General features: G+C 39.7%; 1 protein-coding gene across 4 annotated transcripts in view; it reads right to left on the reverse strand.

Annotated features, from left to right (window-relative positions):
* TIAM2 (TIAM Rac1 associated GEF 2) overlaps positions 1 to 26725 on the reverse strand; it is a 133976-nt gene that overhangs the window by 20234 nt on the left and 87017 nt on the right. The window contains exons 1-2 of one of the 4 annotated variants that reach the window (XM_021532082.2): positions 23517 to 23628; positions 9564 to 9667 (exon numbers count right to left, since the gene is read on the reverse strand). Coding sequence is in view for 1 of the 4 variants with exons in the window: in XM_077782159.1 (XP_077638285.1) it covers positions 9564 to 9667 (104 nt within the window). In the remaining 3 variants the exon portion in view is untranslated. Of the gene's footprint in view, positions 1 to 6952; positions 7411 to 9563; positions 9668 to 23516; positions 23629 to 26725 lie in introns of those variants that run through there. The other 3 variants (XM_077782159.1, XM_021532081.2, XM_021532083.2) reach the window with 3 other exon arrangements.

Consider the following 26725-nt stretch of genomic DNA (forward strand, 5'->3'; position numbering starts at 1 on the left):
ACAGGCCTTTTTAATTCCATATTAGGAAGTTATTCTTCCCCAGATTTGCTAATTAAGCCTGCATTATTAGCTAGCCATATGCCAGCTAAAAGATGTTACCAATTAACAGCTTTTTTTTAATGTGTATTCATTAGAAAAAAGACAATTATGTTTCAATAATCTTTCCATCTCCTAATGAGGAACTTGGACAAATCAAAAAGGAGAACAACACAAACCAAAGCAAAGCAAATGAATGAACACTTTTCATTTAGCCTTTATTTTTCTCTAGAAGCACACAAGCAGCACTCAATCACTTTTCAAAAACAAGTGAAATAATCCATCACTGTGAAATATTCTTAAGATCACTGGAAAAATTACATAGCCCTGCTGTTTGTTCCTGTGTACTTTGAATAACACACATTCCCTTTACCAACATCTGGTTTTCATCTTTCCATTTCAGTGGCAGCAGCCTTGATAGTTACCATAACAGTGACATCCTTCATAACACGGGCTTCCCTCTATTGTCCACATACATGTAGGTGTGTTTATCTGCCTCCAGTTCATTTCCCATACAGCTTTTGCCCTTAATGCATGAAGGTAAAAGGCTAATTTTGCTCTGTCAGTGTACTTTGAATGAAAGGAAACACTGGCTTGCCTGCAGGACATTCCTGAGTACTTGAGGGGTACTTTGTAACATCAGTCTGGACCACTGGTGACATAGAAGCATAATTCATATGCACAACATACATATGTAGACACACACACAGGCACATATATTTAAAAGTACATACCCTGCACTAACAGGAGCTCTGCAATGTTAGTGGCCTCTAAGCATTATAAGTTCAGCATTAATACAGCCTGTCTCCAGACCTCTACACTGATCTAGAGGGAGTCTGTTTTTCACTTTTAATAACTGTGGGTGGATAATATTTCTGCATTTTCCTGTCATGCTTATTATACTAATAACATGGTTTTTAAATGCCGTCAAAATGTATTTTCAAAGCATAATTGACCACAGTGAAGACACTTGCTTTAATTCCAGTGATTAAAAAAATCAGTTAGCATTCCAAATGTTTAAAGTGAATTCTTGCTTTATTTTTAATTTCAAGCATCTTAAATATAGTTTGTAACATTCTAACTCAAAGTGTTTCGTGCTGAATGCAAAAACTTTTCTCAAGTATTGCATTAGAAACTGTAGCAACCACTGAGACATTATCTTTGCAGTTGCACTCATGTTTCACAACATAGTTTTGCAGTGTGACACCTTTGGAGGCAGAGAAGCGTAGCCAGCATTTTGCATTCCAAATGTTAAAAGATGCAGTAATTCCCCTGTAAAGACAAATATAGATTCTCTGAACTCTACACCAACCTCTCCCCTGGTTTTGGCAAGGCTTTGTTTAGGAACTACAGGAGAATTCTGCTGTCCCAGAAGGAAATAATCACCATGTGAGAGGATGTCTATGTCTGCTCACAATATGTTAACAAGAGACAACAGGTAACAAAACATGAAAAATCTGGTGGAACTTCCCTGTGCACCAAACTCAACTGACCCCTTACTTTTTTTTTTTTTTTTTTAATTCTTCTGCCTATTTGATTCTTTCATGTACCTTTTTGTTATCTTTAATTTTGCAGAATTTACTGCAGGTAACAGATGTATTTCAATTTTGGTATTTCAAGTCTACCTTTGTCACTACATGTTCCTGACAGAGAAAAATAGGAATCAAAGCTTCACTGAAGTTAGGATGGTATCTAGGATGAAGTGTTTATCTGAAATCCTATACTGAAACTTTGCGCAAATTTAAAGTTACTCTGTGTGCTATGGGTGACTGTTGGGCACATCACATACCTTGGCACGCACTAAAATTGGGTTTAGATGCTTTTGCATCGCAAGGAAAAAAACATATGCTACTGTCAACACTGCAACTGAACAGTACTTTGATTTAAAAAAAAAACAAACCACCAAATATTCTGCAGCTGGCAGAGAGGTCACCCATTTCCCTGGTCTATCAGAAGTGTGATTAGATATCTCTGCCTTTCTCTGCAAAGTGAAACGCTGCCGTCATATCCTGCACTGCAGGTGACTGGGGTTGCTTTTGGAGGCTGGTGGGCTCCCAGGCAGAGCTTCCTGCCCTTTATCAGTGAAGTCACGGGCGTCTCCAGAGACACTGCTAACCATATCCTGTTGTAATGACTCAGGGTGGCTGTCATATGCTTCCCTTTTCATCTGTAGGTAAGCCTTACGGATTTTTCCCAGTTGACTACAAAGAAAAGCTGTGTTGTAAGTCCTCTCCCACTGGCTTCCTTCATTTGCAAGCATCAACACAATTTCTTTTCCTGATCAAAACCATCTGTATGTTTTACACCAAAAGCTGTCTCAGTACTTTTGAGAGGATGTTTCCTTCAGTTGGAGGAAAGACAACAAATACCCCCTCCCCCTAAGCTCCAGGGCCTCAATGTAATAGCACAAAACAAAGCCCCACAAGGTCACACCTCTGCATGCAGAAACTGCACATACTGTGCAGATGCTTCGGTCTTCTTTCCTACCGTTCTTATGCCTCCCTACCAGTAACTGTGCAAGCAGGTCTCCATCTACAGCCTGACCTGGTTACAGGTTCACATTAGCTGTAGCATTTCCCATGCTTTAAGCCTTGTTGCTTTGCAGCTCCTTCGCTGTGTTAGCCAAGTCTCGCAGCTCTTACATTTGAATTTTGGGCCATCCATAGGGGATACAGAACACCAGGATCAACACAACAAAGTGAAAACCAGGACTGGGCAGTAGCACTCACTGGTAGGTGTACAGTAAGTCTCCTGTAACCTGTAGTCTACCAGTTCTGGTGCCTTCTCTGAGCAATAAATTAATATACTGAACCCTAGACTAATTTGCAAAATTCTTATTAACTTCTTAAGGGCTATAGTTTCACTGATACCCTTCTCAAAAGGCACAGGAAGAGAGCAGGGGTCAGGCAGTGGGTCCACACTGCTGGAGCCACCAGCTCTGGTAGGGTCACCATAGGCTGGGCTATCTGCAAGGGAAGCACAATAATTAGCAGAACTCCCCATAGGCTTGTCATGCTTTCAATGCAGAACAGTCCCCTCCAGGCACAAATGAATCAAGGAAACCACTGCTGAGAAACATGCTATTTTCCCATGTTAGCTCTGAGAGTCCCTAAATGCATGTCACATCTGGAAGAAAATGACACTTGGATTGCAGAGGCTATAGATGTTTTTGAGAGTACCGTGTTGTTAATCCCACTCCTACAAAGTAAAAAAAAAAAAAAAAGTTAATTGCAGACTACTCCCCAGCCTTTTGGATGTCATCAACTGCTAAAAAGAAGTATTCCTGATTAAAATAAAGGAAAAATCCTTCATGTCCTAAGGATGCTGAGTAAACCTTCAGGCAGGCAGCTCTCCTGCAATTAATGACATGCTGATCAAGTGGGAACTGCCCAGGCAATGCAAAACAGAGCTAATAAGAAGCCATCACAACATTCAGCTGGAATTGCTGCCATGCAAGAAGTGGGTATGGGGTTCTGTTGAGCTTCTGATCATTTCTGCTTGGTTTTATTTCAATGGAGCTCAGTAGTTGGTGTTTACTTGGTTAGTACTAACATTTGCTTTCCAATATTTTTAATTTTTACAGTCTGCTTAACAAAATTATTTGACATATACTGCTTATATGCACTCAGACTGGTGATCCCATCTCATCTCTGAGAGCAATGAGAGTCATCACCAGATCAAAATAAATAAATGAATCACCACATATATATATATATAATACATATGATCCATATAATAAATGGGATTACATTTACTGACAGTGGCAGGAGAAAGCAGCTGGGTGTGTTTTGAATAATAGTGCCCTGAACTACTCCAAAGCCCATCTGCTACAATGAACAATGTTATCTAGGTGATAAATCAGAAATACATAATTCCTAGCATCCACTTGCGTTCTGCTGGAAGAAAAAATACCATTCAAATCTTCTGCAACATTGAAAAATTGCATGAATTTTCTGTTGGCATTGGACTGAAAGGATGAGTAGTGATTACTAACTACCTTCCACTCCTGCCATTCCACAGCAATTGCCACAGTTACCCCCTTCATCTCCCCAAAAATCAAAGCATGTTTTTTTTCTTTAACAAATGACCATTCGGGCAAACCAGCAATGAGATACGTGCTCTCCCATCCTGGCTTGAACCTAGACCCCAATGTATATTGTACCTAGGACTAATGGAGGGGTTTTGAAATCAGCTTTAGAGATTTTGAAGACAAAATGTTAATTTCTTCAATTTATGAAAACCACCCCTCCAGTGATGGCTATGTTGTATATACAAGAGACCAAAATCACAAAAGGCAGCAAACTCCTTACAATACTCACTGATTTGCATTACAGAAATAGCTGTGTGAAATCAGCTAATAGATAACAGAATTATTTCCTTTTTGAAATCCCAACACATGTATTTTGCACCTGTTGAAAGCACTGTTTTGGGAAGCTTCCTAAGGTAGCTGCGTGATGTAGAACTTGGAAGATGAGTTTGCTTTCTGACCCAGTCTCTCTCTGCATCACACCTCCTGCGCACCATCAGATATGCAAATAAGCTGCTCAATTGCACATATACCTTTGATTGGAAGGGCTACAAAAAAAACTGAAGAGTTGCCCAAGTCAGGCATATGTGCACATTGGCTCCTTGAACACGAAAAGTGGCACTGTGTGCAGGCAAGCCAAAAACCAGATTTCTCACCATGGTCGCAGACATGCTAGCTTCATGGAAATGTATTCACTGCACTGGCCACAATTGGCGTCACAATAAAGAGAACACACAAGCTTCAAAAACACTGGAAGGATGATTTATATTACATAAGAAACTCAAGCATCCAAAAACAAGACTTCTGAAACACACAAGGACATATTTTTTCTACCTTCTTTTTGTCCACTGTATCTGCAAAAACGGGCATTTCAAGTAGGGCCATCGTATTGACCTGCACCTCATCCCCATGAAAAGCTGAAAGCATTTGATTAAAATGCTCCCTCCTGCAGGAGATGCAGATTTGCGTTTGCCAAGAGTGTCATGAACTCTGCTGATCAGACTTGCCACGAATTCTCATTTCCTTATCAGATAAAGTTGAGATAATTTAAATAAGCTCAAGCTAGGGAAAGTTGTTCTAGGATTTTAAACCATAACTTCCATTCATTGCATTAAGAATTATATTCTCAAGGAAAAAGAATGTTTTTTTTTTCTCTGCAGTGTACAGAATTTATTTCTTTTTTTATTAAGAGATGATGGGGTTAGATTTGTCCTCATATACACACATTCATGTATGATCAATAACCCATGCTGAGAGTAAAGTGACTATTTCAAGAGGCAACAGCAAAGGCAATTTACCCAAGTTTCTATATTCAACTTATTCCCAGGACCAATTTTACTTCATTGTTTGAAAGAAATATGGCAGCATTTCAAAGCCTTATAAAATGAAACCAGTTGGCCATTCTTTAAGAAGCAGTTCTTGTTAACTTTCAAAATTTCTCACACAGCAGCTTCCATTTCTGCACCTGCAATGTTAATTTTTGAAGGTGCCACCATAAAACCATTCAGTATTCATTGACTGTTTCTGTAATGATTAAAAGCCATCACACTAGCTATTTTTACTGGGTTTCTTGAGTTTCTTAAAGACCTCTAAGACACAGCTGAGTATAAAATGAAGTTATGTGAAATATTTGCAGAGAGTATACCCTAAGGATTTTTCTTATGATCTGTAAAATACTTAAAGTGAAAACACGTCTTCCCCTTCTCAGACAAGCATTTATATGAAGTTACTTCTTTATATCTGTTTAATATGATTTCAGAAATGCATCTCTCTGATGACACTTAAAAGATTGAGAGTAACCAAAAGTCAGATTACAGCAGGTCTCTTTCTAGATACCTTAAAATAATAGGTAATTATATGGTAAAATTTCCCCTTCTAGCTATGTTTCATAGAAGGTTATTTTTAATATACTGAAAATACAAAGTAAAGATAAGCAAGTCAGTAACAGACTATTAAACTTAATCTTAAAACAAACAGTGGGCTACAGAAAACATTTCTAGCCAATATAGTTTTCAATTAGAAATAACTAGCTAAAGGATAAGTTGCATTTTTTGTTCATTCAACCTCATGCTACTTTGATGTAAAGAAAGCTTGATTCTTGGCAACTGCCAACATACCAGGAATTTAAATGAGCACCAGGAGCACAGACAATTACTTCTCAAAATAATTAAACACAAACCAAACTTAATTACATTGACAGGTATGCTCAATTCACAGATTTTCTGAGGTCATATATTCTTCTATCAACAGAACATCTACATACTCCAGAACCAAAACCAAGGATAACATGCTGTTGCCACATAAACAGTATTTTAATACAGTTCAAAAATGTACTGCAGCATAATGTGTTACAAGTATAATATCTATCCCTGTTAAATAAAATTGAAGATAAGATTAAAGGTATTAAAGTACAAATGGGGTATCCCAGAGAATACAAAGCTTGTATTCTTGTCAGAACAAATGTGCGTCTGGAATAGATGGTTCTTGATATCCATGTATTCTTAACAATATTTTATAATTTAAGGAACAGCTTCCATTTCCAGAATGATACTAGCCTCTCCTGCCCTCCTAAATTCATGTCTCAATCTACCCAAAAAAAAAAAAAAAAAATCCATCAATGACTGACTAAATGAAGGCATGTTTGAATGTAGTACACATACAACAAAGGACTTATTGCTTTGAGATTGTAAGGCACCTCTGAAACACCTCACTGTACTTTCAGTTAAGATGATGCCTCACCTTCGTTTGGTATGAGATGAAGAAAATAAAGTGAAAATAAGTCAAAAACAGACAAATGAAAATGCTTCAAACAAGAAACACAAAATCCAGAAATTCAGACATGCAACCATTAAACCAAAAACTGAAGTTTCAAGACTGTTTTTTACTTACTTACATGTTATGGGACAAAAATCAAACAAACTTCAAAGGAGCCTGCTCCCTCAGAGCCAAACAATCGCATCTACAGTTGCTGTCAACTGGAAAGTGAGCATCTCTAGCTTGTGTCTCTCCTGAAATAATCCCAAACTGCCTGTTGTTCCAGGCTGTGCTCAGAACCTCTCAGCACCACCAGCCTCTCCTCCACAGAGCTGTGCTTACAGAGCTCCTCTCCCCCATACTTCTGCAGCATCGCCTACTTGCCTACTGCACTAATGGTGTCCACAGGCGTGGGAGGTCAAGTCAGCACATGCAGGAAACAGAAGGCAAAGGGAAAAAAAATTCACAACCCCAAATCCAGATGCTACACTTTTCAAGGCTGCACAATTTCCTCAAGCTAGCTTTTATTAGCAATAGTTTTTGTTCATCTGGTCAGCAGTCCCAAATCACAGCTATAAAAACAGAAATCATTTTAATTCCTGCTATACATAATCACAAAAGCACATACAATATACACCACCTGAACTTAAATGTGAGGTTTGGGTTTTCTTTACTTCTACATCTATTGGGGATATCAAAAGGGTCAGACAAAAAGCTCTGACGGTAATAGGCATCCTCCAAGAGAAAGACAGCAATCAATTACAAACCATTTGCCAAAATTATAGAGCTGTCACAGACTCGTTTACAGCTGCAGTCTGACTGCCTCTGATTGCCAGGCTGTTTTCCACCCTTGTACCTACAAAACCAGGACAGCCTCAGATAATTTTTAAAATGACACTAGCAGACCTGCATGTCAGCTCAAGAAGTGAACTGCAATGCAGAATGGGCAATTACTTCAGCAAATCATGCAAAATTCCTGATAACTGCTGAATCTTACAAATTTGAGGGTGGAGGGAGGGCAGGGAGCAGACCTGTCCGTTTTCCCCTCTTTTTTTGAGCTTTAATTGCAGCATGTAATTTAGAGCATTGGAGCAAATTTAGTGCACTAAAAGCAACAACTAGTGTACATCAATTGTTCTCTATGTATTTAAATCCTTGGAACTCTCCCTAATTTTCTCGCACCTGGTGTTTTTGACACAGGCGATCAGGATTGGCTTTTTCTTCTGCTAGAGCAAAGCTGATGCCCCAGAATCTCCTCCCCTCCATCAGGACAGAAGGTCAGCATTTATGCCCATACAGTGCACAAGGGACACTGCATAACCTGGGTGAGCAGGGATACCCCAAGATACTCAGGGGAGCCTAGCCTGGTAAAAACAGCCATCAAAGCATCCTAAGCCTTGTGGTCACTTCTGCTGTGCTCCCACAAAGATCCCCACCCCTAAAGCCGGGCAGAATTCCTAAAACAGCAGAGCAGAGAAATTGACAATATTCCTTTCAAAGAAACCATGTGTCCTAAGGGGAGGAAATCCAGTTTGTTCTTGTCTGGTTGCAAAGACTTTGGGGAAGCATAAACAATCGTTACACAGGATACAGATAATTTCTGTGGGAATCCCCTTGTGCAGTAGGAGATGGGCTGAAGACCCACAATCACTGGGCTTCTCCTTATTCTCTAGGGAAAAGACATAAAATCACCTACATAAGACTGAAGTAGGTTATGAAGTAATTCATAAAATAAGATTAACAGCTCCTCTCAGTAAGTATGGTTAGAAGCACGGTGTATCTTCCTTCCTATTCCAGTCTTCTAGTTTTAACATTCTCACTCATCTCTACCAATTTTTTCTACAACCTAGCACACGACAGTAATATATTCCAGAACCATAAAAACTCTAACGTCATTCCTGTTATGCAAGAGTGCTAACACAACTGTTATCACAAATTTGCTTGAAGATACAACCAACTCATCAACAGCATTTAAAAACACATTTCTGTTGTCAGAATGGCAATGCCAGGTAAAATCATGGCCACCAACTCAAAAACACTACCCACACTTGCAGTTGGGATGTTCAAAACAATATGCACTTCAATTGGACGGGCTGCAATTTGCCTGATTCAGAGCAAAATGGACAAAAAGCTGCTTTTTGGAGACCAGTGCATGAAGGTGGGCACTAATTCTGGGCATTCCTGCCTCAGCCCCCAAAGTCCTTGCTTAGAGAAAGAAAACCATTAGTCCAGCCACTTCAGACAGGAACTACAGAAACATAAAGGGTCTCCAAATTAAAGAGTGGTAATCACTGTCTCTCAAACACTGCACCTTTCCAAGCCTGCAGCTCCGTTCAAAACTACTGACATAGTATTGCAATATTAAGAGTAAGCCTTGGACCATGGTCACTGCAATATTAAGAGTAAGCCCTGGAAATATCAACAAAAAGAGAAGACAAAACAAACTGAATCAATTAGAAAGCTGTAGCAGCTTTACTGTTCTCTGCAGGAACCTGGGTTCAAGCCATACAGAAGAATGAATTTGACAAGTCTCCACCGGCTTGCCATTTGCCCCCATCACACTGCTCCTGTAGATGCTAACCTGTCAGGGTGACCTCAAGATACTAAAACACCAAGCAGCTAACAGGCATACAAATTTTTTCAAGCTAATGCCATATGTGAAATTCTTTCCAATAAAATGCAGAGCATTAATGCTACAACATTGCCTTTTGGTTCATAAGGATTGTTATGTTAAGCATTTTCTTACCCTGAAGGGTGGATCAGTCTTCTCCCTGTGTGGCACTTGGTCCAGAGTGCCATCAGTATTGCTCCTTTTCAAACTGGATGTGATGTCAGGCACGTTACTAAAGTCTGCGTTTGAAATCAAACACATAAATAGAGATTAGAGGGTTACAGGACAGAAACAGGAGAAGTATTTGCTCTTACCTGCCAACACTTTCAGTGTCTAGTACAATTACAACAGCAGGAGAGAATCACAGAATCAATTAGGCTGGAAAAAACCTCTGAGACCATTGAGTCCAACTTATGACCTAACCTATGACCACCAGAACACTAAGTGTCATGTCCAGAAGAAATACAAAATTTGCAATCATCACCACCCCTCAGAAAACAATGGGAGAGGTCAAAGCAAGGAGCAACTATGCCTTGAAACTCTGCTTTCCAAACAGCAGCTGGACATGGGAGACTGTCTGAAGCAACGTGCATATCTGATTTCCAAAATAAAAATAATGCTCTTGCTAACAGCATGTTTTTGAAGGCAGCACTATCTATAATCAGCACACTCTGTGCTGAGACAACCAGTGAAGATTATTAAATGCACTCAGCAGTTCTCCTTGGATGAACACACCATTGTTCAACATGACTTAGTCCTGAATCCTTTAAAGATTTAAGAAAAAAAAAAAAGAGAATTTTGCCCTGGAACAAACATCATAATTCATAACACAGCTACAATCCCTTCTTGCAAATACTTTACCATTTTCTCAAGTGCAGAGTCTATCTACACAGTAGCTGGCACAATGCAAAAACTAGAGCACTGTCCTGCTCTACCTACTGAGTAAAAATTTCAGTAACATTTACATTTAAACTCAAGTGCTATCCAACAATGCTGAGAATTCATTTAAAAATTATGTTATTTCTCTTTATATTTCCTCAATTGGCTGCTGAAAATCTGCAGAGATGTTCACATGGCAATTTTAATTAAAAATCATAGAAGTGAAGAAGTGATTTTTGATCTGCAGTATTATCAATCCATGTAGCTAAAAATTATAAAGCAATCAACAAAAAAAAAGGAAACAAAAGATAAAGAAGGATTTTCAGCAACCTCAGATGGTAAAACAGCAATAAGATAAAAGGAGGAGGGTTAAAGTTTGCTGCTTTGTTTCCTAGTTTTTAAGCCTCCAGAATATAATTCACGCCACATTATGATATTTTCAAACTCTTTCTCAACACCTACAAATTCTGGAGATTTATTTTTAAATTAAAGATAAGATTCTTATTTCATTGCTAACACCAGCAAATGAAATAGTAATTAAAACAAATGCCACCCATCTTGCATTAAAATCATGACAGCTTGCAACAAAGAAATTGGGAAGGATAACAGAATTTAGCTGCCTAGGTGTTGCTGTTGTCCTGTCAATGCAGAGCAGCACCAGTTCCTCTCAGAGAGAACTGAACAACATGGATGGAAGTAGAGAGGAAAATGGGAATTTAGGCCCAAAGGAGCACCTTGCAACCCACAAGGAGCCTTCCTGGTAAGACAAAACATGGCTGGCAGACTCCAGAGGCAAGTCAGAGAAAGACATGCAACTAACTCAGCACAATGTTGACTTGGGTTTTTCTACATGTTATTAAGGTGCTCAGGGTCAAGCTTAGCATCAGGGCTGACATTTTGCACCCACATGCCAAATACTTGACCACTTTCTCATTTCCCTATCCTTGCAGAAACAAGGTCTCATCACTTTTCTCCCCTTAGGCTTTTTTTACCTTGCCCCAGACTCAGGTGCTGCTCCTGATATGTAAAAGCCTGTGTAACATGCAATACCCCAAGAGTTATCACTTTTGCAGAAAAAACACATTTTATATAACTCCACTCCAGCCACCCATCATCTTTAAGACCTTAAGAAAGAGTCTGTCTTGTCTATTTACTTCATTATGCTTTTACCTCTCTTCTTCCACCAAGCCTGAATAATTTTCTCCTTCCCTCTGGACTTTTAAAGTAATTTTGAGGCTCTCTTCTGTATATGAGTACATATGAATGCCTATTGACTTCTGCCTTTGTCAACTCCTGGGTATGCAAATCCCTAAAACTTAAATTTACTTTTAAACAACACTTTTTTTCAGGGTAAGGTGATGTCAAGGATATTTTTTCCTATTGTTTCCCAGGTGAGCTCTTTTTACTTGCCTTCTGGGTTTTAATGCCCTTCTCCCCTCCAAACAGCATGCACCTGAGCTATATTTTGCAATGGCATAAAGGATCTATAGTTTGATTTCAGGTAGTTAGCTCGTGAGGAAAAAAACCCCTATTTCCCTGATTTTACAAAATGACCGTTAAGCGTATTTGTCTTTTATGAAGCAGTAAAACTAACTTACACAAGCAATGAAGAGAGAGCATAAATGTGGGAAGAGGAAAATAGGGTAAAATAATCAGCAAACACCATAAACAGAAGAAATCAGGGTAACAGCACCCAAAGTAGACAAATTGTATACTGTATTGTTTTTTTCCAGATGACCCATCTTTTCCTGCCTTTACCCTCATTTTGTTTTTCCTTTGCAGTCTACAGGACTGTCAGAGGTGGGTCTATATAGTCTTGCCCATTTTTACAACATTTGCTGTTGGCAGAATGAGTTGCTGACGATGGAGAAGTGACAGTAAATGTTATTTTAAATAGCAAAACCTAAAAAAAGTTACACGGAAAGAATCCAAGGTGAAAAAAGACATCCTACTGCATCCTACATTGTATGCAGAACTAACATGGGGAGGGAAGAACAAAAGGAAGGAAGGATGTATGGGTTGTTGATCAGTTTAGCATCCATATCCTGTCTCCTCTTCCTTCTTCTGCTGTGGAAGGGGACTTCCTTTGGATCTGCTCCTACAGACCATTCCCAAAAAGCATAAAAGCACCAATATCAGCTACATAGCCCAACACCCTGCCCCACCACCCCCCCCAAAAAAGGTATTATTAGAGAATGGGTGATTACAAATGCAAAGCTTAAGGACATAAACACAGCAAAAAGTTCAACACTGAAATTCCTTCAACTTCCAGTGATAAGTGGAAGGGGACTAGCAAAGCCAAACTCTATCAAATGTATTTTCTTTAAACATTCAAATTTAGATTTAGCTCTACAATATAATTCATATTATCAAAGATGTTCACAAATAATAATGTGAAAGTGTTCTCTTACAGGCTGATTAACCACTATTCTTTCAGGTAAAACTAGCAACAAAACTGTATAGAATTTGCACAAAATTAAGAAAGATGCTATCACTGTGCAAGTACAAATTTGTTCCAGTATATAATATTCTGTTTTTTTCCTGGCTGCAAGGATGGAAAAGTATGAAGGGAGATATATGTTCCTAAAAATCATTGAAATTCAAGATCAAACCAGCACTTCCATGCTTTTTTTAATCATTATTAAAAAAAAAAACAAACCAAAATGCTGATGCTACTAGAATTATGTTTCTCTCTACTTAAAGAAAACATGAAACTTCACTGAAAACATTGCATGAGAGGCTTTCCAGCATAGTAAATGGTGTGTGTATCATGGCTAAATCTGCCCATACAGCTCCACTGCACTAGTACATTTGATTTATTCTACTGACATACTTGTGATAAAACTGTCTGGAAGAAAAATGAGACTGATAATAATAAGTTAAACAAAACACAGTTTAAATCTTTTAACATAGTTTTTCTCTGCTGCAGTACACCTCTGTCCTGTTTACACACACATTCATGCTTGCTGAGTTGAAATGTTTATCACTTCTAGCTGGGATGCAGGACCCTCTGAAGCAGAGGGTCTAGCAAAACAGGAGTTTTTTCAATCTAGCAAACAGGAGTGTCTCTAGAAAAGAAAATATTAAGTCAGTGTGGTAGGTTGACCCTAGCTGGACACCAAGAGTCCCCCAAAGCAGCTCAATCACTCCCCTCCTCAGCTGAGCAGGGGAGAGAAATATTATGAAAGGGTCAAGGGTTGAGATAAGTACAGGGAGAAATCATTCACCAGTCACAGGCAAAACCAATGCCACTTGGAAAAATCTGTTTAATTTATTACTAATCAAATCAGAGTAGGATAATGAAAAATGAACCCAAATCTTAAAAACACCTTCTCCCTACCCCTCTCTTCTTCCCAGACTTAACTTTATTCCTGATTTTCTCCTTCCCCTGAGCAACACAGGGCATCAGGGAGTGGAGGGGTTGTGGTCATTGTCTCTGCTGCAGGATTCCCAGAAAAGCATAGGGGGAAAAAGAGTGCCTCTATGTGAAAAGCTCAAACTACATCACATGAAATGCATACTAAACATTTTTCTTGATTTCTAGCAAAGAACCACCAAGTACTATGAACACACTCAGTGCCTTTAGTTACCAACAGCATCACCAAAGAATGCCATTACTCCTGCAATGTTGTGTCTTGCTGGCAGGCAGGTAAGCGACTCAACCATTCAAGAGAACTTACAGTGTAACCACTAAAATATGAGAGAAAACATACTTGTCAAGTTGTGTTCCTCACTGTTCAACACTCAATTAAAAGCAGGCACAGAGCACACAGATGGGACAGTTGGTTTGAAAAATAAACACATGCAGCATATCCAAGAGCTCTGTATGCCTACGGGAATGTTTCTTCCCATGTTGATGCAGTGATACACGTACAAGTGATGAATGTGGAAGTTATTCATGTGTTTGTGAGCAGTGAGGTACAATAGAAACTCATCGTCTAGCAGATGTGTGAGACAATAATAATATCTCCTGCGATCCCAGCCAAGAATCCAAAGGAAATCAACTGGAAAACATCAACATCGACCATCCGGCGATTCATTTACCATAAAGAAGCCATCAGCAAATGCAAATGTCACTTATCTTTCTTTTTCTGTTTAATTAACAAAGAAGCCTTAATTACTTTCAAGTCATTGATGTTCTTACCAGTTCAGCTGCTCAATGCAAAGGCAAAATCATCATGAGGAGAGGGTAGGAACTGAGGATGCTGTTTCTTTAATCATAGCTCTCTTTTCATAACACATCAGAACTTGTTCCATTTCAGACTGCTCTCACTGATTTAAAAAATGCCAAATAACCATCACAAGGATGTCAAGTGTTATCAAATGTCAAGCACTGTGTAGGTGGTGTAACCACCTCTTTTTTCAAACTATGGCAAGAAGGAGTGTTTCCACCTGCTGCTCCAAAGAAAATGATAAATTGAATAAAAATTCCTTCTACATCTACATGAGAAGACAACACAGAAAAAATATATGTACTCAGTCTCTCACTCCAAGACAAACTAAGACCATGGCAGGGCATCATTTTCAAATCTGTGAGGAGCAGTGGCTCTGTGCATTTCTTGATAACTATCCTCAGCTGCAGGAGAGAGAGGGTAAGAGAGATGAAGTCACATGTTTTGTCAGAATCAGGCGACGGAACTGCACCCAGGCTGTCTCAGCTAATGGGAGATGCTTGATTAACAGTTAGCAGCTGTGAGTCTTTCTTGGTATCCCTGACTTCAACTTACCACCTCACCAAACACTCACTAAAACAGAGTATGACTCTGAAGGCCATGGTACAACTAGTCCTAGAGGGCTTGGCTGAAACAGGCTGAAATATGTCTGTAGTCAACAAGGACAAGTAAGGCAGGACAGCAATTAATGATCAGAAATGACCATATCTGAGGTGGGTGCAAGTCATGCTGCACTCAAGCAGCTGAGCAAAAGACTTAACTTTAGCTCTCAACATATAAAACCCAGCACATGAAATTGAAACTCAGGAGCAAGGATTTCAATAAATTATTCAACTGATGATGGGGAAAAGAGGATGAGGGTATACAGCTGATGAATAGCATCCAATAGCTATGTTTAAGGAAAGAATGAGAATTCTGGGGTAATCTAAGTTTGGAAAATACAACCTAATGTAGTAATCTTAGGCTTTCACAATAAATTCAAAGAAATAAAAATCAGAAATGTGAAGATAAATGGACTATAACATATATACATTATGGGTAAGCAGATTCCATCAAACTAATCTGACATCTACCTTCAATAAAATATTTTTTAAGGAAAAAAATAAAGGATAAAAATAACCTTCTGGAATCTTAGTTACAAAATAAAAAATAAAAAAATAAACAGGAAACTTTTATAATATCCCTAGGGAAATGGTAACGAAAATTAAAAGGATAGGAATTAAAACAAGACAGAACTGGCTAGCAGGTAAGATAAGAATAGATTTGTCTGAATTAACTCTGAGGCCTGGGAAAGGCTAGATTGTAGATTTTGTCCAAAGTGGGTTTGGGGACTAATTTTCTTTGATATTTTCATTATTTGTCTCAGCAAAGAAAGTACAATAGTAAGTACTCCATTAAATACTCAAATCATTCAAAATTACTACAGAGCATTAATTAGTAGCATGACTGGAGATGCATAAAGGACATGTGGATGGCCTTGAAGATGAGGGCACAGTCCTAGAATGAAATCACATGTAAGACAGATTCAGGGACCTGTAATAACCATTGCTTCTATAAGCTGGGACTCATGAGTGGGAAATATGAAAAAAAAATGTGGAAGTGTGGAGAAGGGGTTGACAACAAATAGTTGTGACCTAGAGCTACTTAAGCAATGGCAAAGGCCAGCAGATACTCATATACTGATCAGTCATTCCAGTGGCTAGGAATATGTCTATGCTGGCAATTAGAAGACTGGTTTTCAACCATCACACAAATAAATTTCTAGAACAGACTTAGCTAGGCACAAGGATTGTAAACAATATAATTCAAAATGGAATAGGATAATCTTTAAATTTTTCCTCAGCTGACTTATCACCAAATTTCTAATAATCTTTCTCTGGCCAAAGATCATTTAAAATAAAAACATTGCTTTTATTGGGAGGCCTTGAAGAATTCTATGTCTCCAAACACCTCTTGATGTTTACCCAGACATGGCCCTTCATGATGGAAACCCTGGAGCAGAAAGTCCAGCATCCTCTTGTATGACAACTTCACTAAACTTACCTAGGTGCATCCCCAAAACTTCATCTTCTAGACCCTCCTCACTTGTACTAGCAATTTTTCAATGCAAATGGCCATTGCGGACAGTTAATCTTCCGTGGAGTCTTCCATTGCCTTTCTTCTTCCTGACCATAGTTATTGTGTTCTTTGCAACCTAGAGAAAAATCTAAAGGGCTATCGAGATTGTGTGGGCTCTGGCATGTATCCTAACTGGTGGGTGCCCCTTCCATGCTGACCTCAGGGGATAATGCAGGCTCAAGGACTAAAAAGTTTTATCCTCGCAAAAGAAGAGTTATTCACAACTGAACTAGTGAACCCAGAACCCTTCATCTCTGTGGTGAAACTTGGATGCCTTCTCTAACAGAGATTATGGGAATGTCTTTTGAAAGCCATTCAATAAATTCCTTTGGATCAAGTGTTACTTTTTGAAAGATATTTCTTGAAATTTTTCAGAAAGGAAAAGGATACAGAAGGAATGCTTACAGACCTATTTTTTCAACTTCATTACAAAAGAGTAAATATACTGTTGAAAACCTGAAATATATTAGGTTGTACAAAACCAAAAGAAATAAGCATATGCATGCTACCTGCCAGGCTGAACTGTTTAACTGAAGATATGAGTGGTGGTCTCTAAGGGAGCATTTTTAGAATTCATTATACTGATATTTATCTTGTCCAGGCAGTGCTGGAATGGTTCACCTACCACTCCTTGTTTTTCAATAAGTCTGAAGGCATGAAGACCACCAAAGCTTTATTCCTTTCTGAGAGTTGGCTCAGACTTTGGTATTATTTGCACCAGGGATTTTGGAAATACTTGTTATCTTCTCTTGGAAGTTTACTTTTCTCTTGATAGTAACATTGGCCAGAAGAATATGATAACTGTAAGCTTATCATAATTAACTGATCAGTCTGGGGAATTTGCACAACAATGAAAAATGCAGCTTTCCATACACCTGGCTTAAATTTATTACCCAAAAGTAATATCTCATTTCCAGATAAACCATACAGCAGATTATGGAAACGCTCTGTAATAGGGAGTGGAAGAATATCCTACATGCTGAAATTCAGCTGTGTTGTGTTTTATTGGTGGTTTCTAGAACATTTGGGAATTACTGAAAATATTGAATACATTCTTTCCTAGTGAACAGTCTGGACCTCCTGCAATCCTTTACAGTTGTGGATCCTATTTTTTTTTTCAATCTAAAATTCATATAACTATTCTCAGAAGTAAATTGATGCCCACTTTATTGCTGTTTTGCATAATCTGTCTGAAATCACTGGACAATACTAGTGTTTAAAAAATGCTGTCACTTGCTCTGATCTGATGTCAGGACATCAGTCTTTTACAGATTAGGCCAAGCCCACCATAAGCCCACTGCCTGAGTGCCACTGTAACTACAGCATCTAACTACTGCAGATTAAAAACTGCAGCAGAGAGGACAGGAAGTGAGAGTCCTTTTTCCTTTTCAAGTGCCAGAGAACTACAAACAAGAAAATGATCAGTTTGTTACAGTGGAGCTGTTAATAAACATCAGAGTCAGCAAGAAACTGGGGTAGGACAACTGTTGGGGTTCATAACCCACGTGCACTTGTGATACAAATATTCTTAGTCATAAACATTCTTTGCCAGGATCTTTAAGCACCAGTATTAATGAAATCTAAAGTATTTCTTGTGCTCTACTGAAGAGACAGAGGCTTCTAGCTATTTTAACCTGTGTCTCTGTATTATGTATGTATGTATTTGTGGAATATTTGTGCTATGCTGGTGATAGATAAACCCAGGATGTGAAGGAATTTCCAGACTCAGCATGTCCAATCCTCTGCTGGTTATGGCTTTGGACAACCCTATTGATACATAGGATACATGGAAGACTCCGTGGATGATTCATTAACTGCCCACAATGGCCATTTGCATTGAGAAAATTGCTGATACAAATGAGGAGGGTCTAGAAGATGAAGTTTTGGGGATGCACCTAGGTAAGTTTAGTGAAGTTGTCATACAAGAGGATGCTGGAGTTTCCAGGGTTTCCATCATGAAGGGCCACATCTGGGTAAACATCAAGAGGTGTTTGGAGACATAGAATTCTTCAAGGCCTTCAAATAAAAGCAGGGTTGGTTTTTTTTTTATTTTAAACAATCTTTGGCCAGAGAAAGATTATTAGAAATTTGGTGATAAGTCAGCTGAGGAAAAATTTAAAGATCATGACACAAAAATGGTCCACCTTGAGTAACAAGTGGAGATCTAATTTCCACCTAATAAAAGTGGACTGAAAGGTCCTACTTTACCTCATTATTCATCTATTTCCTCTGCATGTCACAGTAGCAAATAAAAAAAAAATCAGGTTTTTGCATTCTTACATCCTACTAGTACAAGCCTCAGTATATGAAAAATGGCTGCTACACACTGAGCTTATTCACGGGGAGTTTTAATGGTCACATTTGATTTCGAGGCTGAAAACTGTCTCTAGGTAACTTCTGCATTAAGAAAACAGATTTTTAAGAGAAAGTGGGTAGATTGCAGCCACAGATGAGAAATGTCCATTGAAACCTACCATATTCTCTACCACTTCAAGCTGAAAGCCAAAGCAATTTAGTTCTCTTTTTTATCTTCATTGAGGTTCTCTATGGATTTGGGCAAGAGTTTAAGGTACCATGGACCCCAAGTGCAGATTCTTATTAATCTCCAATTAACTGAGTGTTAATGTTAGCTCAATTAATGGAATCTGTGTAAGTTTTTAACTATTGCACAGTGCCAGTCCATTTTTTTTCCCCACAGTTGGTACTCACAGTGTTCACTGTAATGCTGGAGTAAATCCAAATATATTTGCAGGCAGTAATTGTGGTTTCTAACTGTACAATGGTTTGCAGCTTTCATGCTGCTTTAACCAACAGTTTAAGACAGTGAAACACTAAGTTTATTATCAATTCAAAACCATCTTCCTCTTTTTGCATAGGAAATTCTCAAGTTCTTCTGAAAGCCTTTAAACTAACTTCAGATAATAACTAGCTCAAATTCTTATTGCTATATTATTGTGACTTGAATCTACTAGTACTAGTAACTCAGTCTCTAAAAAACCAAACATTAGAAAAACACAAATAAAATTAACTGAATTTAGTAATTCAGAAATTATTAAATCTCTGTAAGATAATTTGGTTTTTATCAATTTTTGATGTTTTGTAACTTATTTTGAGACTAGCTAGAAGAGATACTATCAGGTTACGCTGTAACAACTGACTCCTTGGTGTAGCAGGAAACTCATTCAGAAATCCTTTCCATATGTTAAAATCTGGAAAGAAAAATAGCATACAGCTGTCATAACATCAGACTTCCTAGACAGGATTCTGAAACACAGAATTACTAGAAGCCTGTCTCTAACTGGAGTAATTGTTACCAAAGAGGACATGCAATTACAGAGCAGCCAAGAAGATTCCCCTCATGGCCCCTTTCATACATATGTTTTGGCTTCAGGGAGCAAATTACTAAACATCAGAAGGTGCTTTACATGCTTCCCAATGTACAATGCAACCTGGCTGCTTCTATTTGCATATGTGATACTGCCTAGGCAAAGAGAAATTCCTACTTCTGGCTTGGATCTGAAATGATCAAGCAGGACAACTTTTTCTCCTTTGTTCCCACCCTTCAGTGAGGAAAGAGACGCTTCTTTTAACATTCCACATTTTCAAGTATAGAAAAAGGCAGCATGTTCACACAAATATTCTTGTATCGTGCAGCTTTCTTAAGACATTTTGGGTGACATGCTGAACAGTGGCATCATTCCAATTCAACCACCTACTTGTACAAGTTTGACTTTCTATAGGCTGTTTTATGCTCTCTTAGATTTTTCTTTTCTTTTCTAAATATCTACAGCAACATCAATTTTGATGCTGGAGCAGAGTCCTTTGGATTCTTTTGTCCATTAACAGCTCATGGTGAGGCAAAGTCATTTGACTCATTAGCTAATTCAACAATCGATAGGAGATACAAATTAGCAACACAACAGGAAATAGCTGCCTGCAATTCTGTAGCAAGCCTGATTAGCCCCTGCATCACAGTGGTTTGTTTCTATACGGTTATTTAACATTCTAGACTTTCTCTGCCCAAGTATCTGCCGGTTGGGCAGCTGTTCAGCTTTTTCAGTTTGAAGTTAAACACTTCACACCGGCTTCTCAGACTATTACCTAAATGTGTTTGTTTCCTAAGCCTTCTTCCTCTTCCATACAGTCTCACTGGGGCCAGTGTTAGCCACAGCTAATCCACAGCTAACCCTTCCATTCCAGTTCAACAGCTGGAGATGTGTGCCTGCAGTACGGAGGAAGAAGACACAGCAGAGCTCAAGCTGGGTCCTCTACACCACCATCCTCTCTAAGTCAGCAAAGGCTGCAACCCACTGCTGCCATTAGTTCTTCCAGGCTACAGCTGCTGGACATGCAGGGGTGCTGTCAGGGGTCCCTCTCCTTGTTTTTGCTTCTCCTGCGGGATTGCTCATATGCGAGGCTTTAGCTGCCCTTAGAGGTCGCTTGCACTGAGGGGAGCTGGAAAGCAAATGGAGCCAGCCCTGCTCAGGTTCCAAGTACACCACCTCAGCAGTACATTTTCTTCTCCATCTCAGATTTACAGGCACAAAAGTAACTCAAACAGAAAGGAAAAGTGAGAGGAAAAGTTACTTACTCAATAGTTTAGCAAGAGTTTGTGGCTAGCTTAGGCAGTTTTTATCGTTACTCAACCTACCTTAGCTCTGTGGAACACTGCTGTTTGATGTGTTTCAAATCATGCCTACGGCACTAGTCTATATGTGGATGTCTCTAACTTTATCATAATTAATAAACCTCCCTGCTATCCATATTGTCACTCTACAGAATTCAGTAGGAAGGGCAATATGATGATTTATGCCTACATATCACTGAGCCAGAAGGTGCAGCTATACAGGGTTTAATGAATTTTACACCAGGAAAAAAAAACCCAACAATTTGGCCCACTGACTTCACAGTGATTAAATCATAGCAGCATTTAGCAAAGCAGAACAGAATGCCCTTTCAGTAGGAAAGAACAACGAAGAGTATTTTATAGCATAAGCAATTTTTAAATTTGGTGCACACACACCTAGCAGAAAGCCAACAGGACAGTTTGTCAAGTGCCAGTGAGAGCTCATTAAACTGCCACTCGTGGGAAACACTTGTATTGTAAAATATGCAGTAGGCAACAAGTGCTCCAATGGATCCAGCTTCTGAAGAGACAAATGCTTTCTCTGAATTGATCCCTACACTGCTACAATCCCAGGAATTGTCACAGGTCATACTTAGTCTCTTCCCAGTGATCCACAAGAGTGCTGGATGAAGACACTGGTGTTCACAGTGCACAAACAGCTTGGAGCAGGAGCCAACCCACCACTACTGTCCAAGACTACTATCCACACACAGCCAGCCCCTTCTTGCACTTGCTCTGATGAGCACATCCTATCACAGCTTTGTGGTTTCCCACTGAACTGGGTAATAAGTAAGGAAAAGAAAGTCAGCAGAGTCATCTATCTTCAAGCAGATAAGCAGTCACGCTGCATAGACAGCTACATGTCTGTGTTACAGAGAGGCTTTCCCAGTACGTTGCCTTACACCACAGAAATCCATCATGTGCCTGGTATTAGATCCACCAGGCAAGAGGGAGCAATGTGTGCAGATCTGCACAACTAACCCACAACTAACCCAGAGATCAGGGCCCATTATCTAACAGGACTGTGGGTATCCTTGGGAATTGAGAAACTAAGAAGCAATATTCAGCTCTTCTGAGTTCAAAGGAATTTTCTGTGAAAGAATAAAACCAGATTTCTTTAGTACCTCACATACAAAGCACAAGGAAGGAGATGTCCTACAGCACAACAAAGAGAATTTATGTATTGAAAGAGCATCTAGGCAAACAAATAGGACCTGATTTGGGCAGAAGTAAAAGTAGAATTTATTTTAGAAATGCTTTCCAGTTTATGTTTTACTTTAGTTTAAGAAATGCTTTCAGCAATACATTAAAGACATTTAAAAAAACTATGGGCAAACAGCAAGAAGCAGAGTGGACTCAGCCAGTGGTCCAGGCACAGCCCCCAGGTGTGGGGGCTAGAGGCCACATTAGTGTCAACAGCCTCCCAACTTTATCGCTTCTCTTAAGAAGGTCTTTCTGATATTCAGGGAAGGTTGGGCCTGAAAGAGGATGTACAGGGTGCTATGTGGAAAGGTGTGCACAGTGACTTGCAGAGAGACAAATGGCAGCAGAGCCAACCTCTGTCTTCCATTTCCTCCCTCAACTTGGTGGTATCTGACAAAGCTGAATGGAGCAAAGTTTTCTGGAGAAGTAGTGAGTTGTAATTACACTTTACAGAGACATCTAAAGCACCTAGCAAAGTGCATTTGAAACAGGAAGTACCTTGGAATTGAATCCAAATCAGTTGTTATTAATAAGGTAATTTTAATATTTCAGTCATATAAAAATTAAGCTTGTGGCCAACTGATGTGCTTTGCTCCTGTGGATGCTTACTAAGATTAAAATCAGATGCTGCACATGTCTTGGGTGAACAGAAGAGCCACTTCCCATGTGAGGATCCAAATTACTGATCCTCCTCCTGAAGCACTGACACTTAGCAAAAATAGCTCAATGTTTAGCAGATCAGGAGCTAAAATGTAAAATGTAAAATGCTCCTCTCCAGCACACAGCCCAGCCATTTGTGAAAAAGCATGAAGCCTGACTCTCTCCCTCCCTGACTCTAGCCGTGCCTTATACAGCACAAAATAGCTTCAGCAGGAGTGACTCAAACCAGCATGTCCCAGACTACGCTGCTGCCCAGGCATTAGTGCAAGAGGAAGGGAAGCAGAGGGCAAAACACTTGCTCCAAAGTGGCTAGAGCAGTGTTCTCTGGGCAGCTCGAGTGAAAGAGAACTTTCTACCTCTGAGAGTAGCTCTCCTTGCAACCTCCTCTCCCCTGGCACCTGCCTGCTCCCCACTCCTCCTCCTGCTTACCTGGCTCTGGCCCTTGTCAGAACTCTGCACCCGTCAGTTCAACTCCCTGAGTGCGAGGGGGCTGGGAGAAAGATTTCTCCTTGATTAGCTGCAGGGGCTGCAGCAAGTGCTGCTGCCAGCTCAGGAGTGGGAGGAGTGCTATGGGGCTAGAGGAAGAGGAGGAGGAGCAAGCCTCCTCCTTGTCAGCAGCACCCAAGACTTCTTCGCTGCTCTTGGGACAACACTTGCAGAAAGATGGGCCAGAAAGACCCTAAACAGAAGGTAAGCACCCTAACCTACAGGTGAGGAATATGACACGGAGCACAGGAACAATATGCCTGTTCATTTTTTACTTTTTAATTTTCTTCTTTCCTTCTTTTTTTTTTTTTTTTAAGTGGTTTCTTTCCCATTTAACTTTCTAACCCTCAGAGATGAAAGTGTTTCATCATGGAAACTTGTTAAAGCATTTCCAACCTGCTATCACACCTCTTTTTTTTTTTTTTTTCTTTTTTGCTTTTTAATCACATAGTTCTATTTACAAATTAGAGTTGATTTTAACAGTGTCAGCTACACAAAAATGACAGCTTTTTTGGCAAAACCGCACTTGCTGAAGAAAAAGAAAAATTGCTCAACTCTGACAGGCAATCAATTTTCACACCTACTAATGCTACCTCCTGCCTCTTACCATAGATATGGTATATCTATAGATATACCATAGACCCACACAACATTGCCCTAAATATAGTTTTCAATTCTTGTGCCTTCTCTGTTTTTTTTCCTCAAATATCCATGCCATCCTAAAATGAGACACTTTTTTTTTTTTCCTCCACAGCTGTAAGAATTTCATTCCAATTTCCTCATTTTTTAATTCTACATAAATATTTCTTTAAGTTTCTTGGCACTGTGACTTGGATCAAATTCAGTTGCTTCACATTTATGAATGCATTTTTTTAAAAGTATTTAATCTCTTTTTTTTCCAGGATAAGCTTGTTACTTGCCAAGCATCTAAGCAGCAAGAACATAGTGGTGCCATGTGGGAGATCAAATGATACAACCACAGCAGTTCCAAAATTCAGCTACAAGGATATAACAACCTCTTGGAGAAAATGAATCACTCTAACCAAAAATTCCCTGGGAATAATTTTCAGGAGTGGCAGAATTAGTGGCTTTGGAGAAAGTCAATCACTTCCCTTCTGTACAGTAAAAGCTGCCATGGTTTGCCACGAGGTATAATTTGGTATACTCACTACAGCAGAATACATAGGAAAAGGCATTCATCAGAGTTATGACAAATAGTTACAAAACTATAAACAAATATGCACAAAATATTACTGTCCAAGTTATATGAAGCCAGTGATTTTAAGTAAGTTCTGTTTTGCTTTTGAGTGGTGGTTATCACCAACCACTAGGCAGGGCATTACTGTAAGAGTCAGGGCTGAAAATTTCCATTTTCTAAGCACTTTGTTAATTTTAGCTCACTAATCCTCATAGCACTCTAGAAAGCCAGGGTTAATTTCTAAAAACAGGGAGGCAACAGCAGAAGCATTGAGGTTTTTTAACTCCTGATATGTACCTTCAGCCAAATTGAGCTTGATGTTTTTAAAAAGGTCCCCTCTTCCAGCACTAACTGACTTTCAAAGGTGCTACTTCAGAAGAACAGACCCAATATGGACAAGAAAATGTTAGAAATTATTTTTGAAAACTGTGGTCTTAAGAGTGATTCACTCAACTCTACCCAAGCACAGTATTAAACAGGAAAACCAGGGGGCAGGTTTAAGAAAAGCATGGTTTAGGAGAGCTAACACAGGTTTAGGAAAGCTTGTTGAACAGCCTGACCTCCTTTTATGACAAGGTGACCCACCCAGTGGATGAGGGAAAGGCTGTTGACATGGCCAACCTGGCTTTCAGTAAAGACTTTAATACGGTCTCCCACAGAATTCTCCTGGAGGAACTGCCAGCCCAGGGCTTGGACAAGTGCCCTCTTCACTGGGTAGATGGCTGGAAAGCTGGGCCCAGCCAGTGGTGGTGAATGGAGTTATATCCAGCTGTAGGCCAGCCACAGGTGGTGTTAGCTGGGCTCAGTGCTGGGGCCAGTCCTGTTTAATATATTATCAGTCATCTGCACAAGGGGATGAAATGCCCCTCAGGCAGTTTTCAGGGGACACCCAATTGGGTTGGAGTGTTGATCTGCTGAAGGGCAGGAAGACTCTGCAAGGGGATCTCTGGACCAGTGGTCTGAGGCCAATGGTACGAGGTCCAACAAGGCCAAGTGCCAGGTTCTGGCAACAACCCTAGGCAGTGCTACAGGCTGGGGAAAGAGTGGCTGGAAAGTGGCCCAGGGAAAAATGACCTGAGGGTGCTGGTCAACAGCAGCTGAGCATGAGCCAGCTGTGCCCAGGTGGCCAAGAAGGCCAATGGCATCCTGGCCTGGATCAGCAATGGTGTGGCCAGCAGGACCAGGGCAGGGATTGTCCCCCTGTTCTCAGCACTGGTGAGGCTGTGCCTTAAATCCTGGGATCAGTTCTGGGCCCCTCACTACAGGGAGGACATTGAGGGGCTGGAGCGTGTCCAGAGAAGGGCAACAGAGCTGGGGAAGGGTCTGGAGAGTGACTCATATGAGGAATGGCTGAAGGAGCTAGGGATGTTTAACCTGGAGAAAATACGACCCAGAGGACTTTGTTATAGAAGGGTGTAGCCAGATGAGGGTTGACCTCTTCTCCCAGAGAGCAAATAACAGGACAAGAGGAATGCCTCAAGCTGCATAAGGGAATGTTCAGGTTGGACATCAGGAAGTATTTCTCCACTGAAAACGCAGTTGGTTAAGCATTGGAATGGGATGCACAGGGATGTAGTGGAGTCACCATCCCCAAAGTGTTTGATGAACAGCTGGATGTGGTACTGAATGCTGTGGTCTGGTTGGTATGGCAAACATTGGACTTGATGACCTTAAATGTCTTTTCAACCTTAATGATTGTATGAATTTCCTAAAGATTGGATATGAATTTAAGAATCCTTGGCCTCCAAATCCCTGCTTGGATCATTAAATATCCCCTCCACTAACCTAAAATCTTATTCAATTCCTGAATAACAGGACACAGAACAGTTAAACCCTTTATGATTATCTATTAATTCAAAGTAATGCCATTTTCTTCTGTTTCCATTTGAACTGATCAGGTAATCAGACAGTAAGCACTGAATTCAATTAACATAAAAGTTCTTCTCACAAAGCT

The sequence above is a fragment of the Lonchura striata genome, chromosome 3 (assembly GCF_046129695.1).
Source record: "Lonchura striata isolate bLonStr1 chromosome 3, bLonStr1.mat, whole genome shotgun sequence".
NCBI classification, from domain to species: domain Eukaryota; kingdom Metazoa; phylum Chordata; class Aves; order Passeriformes; family Estrildidae; genus Lonchura; species Lonchura striata.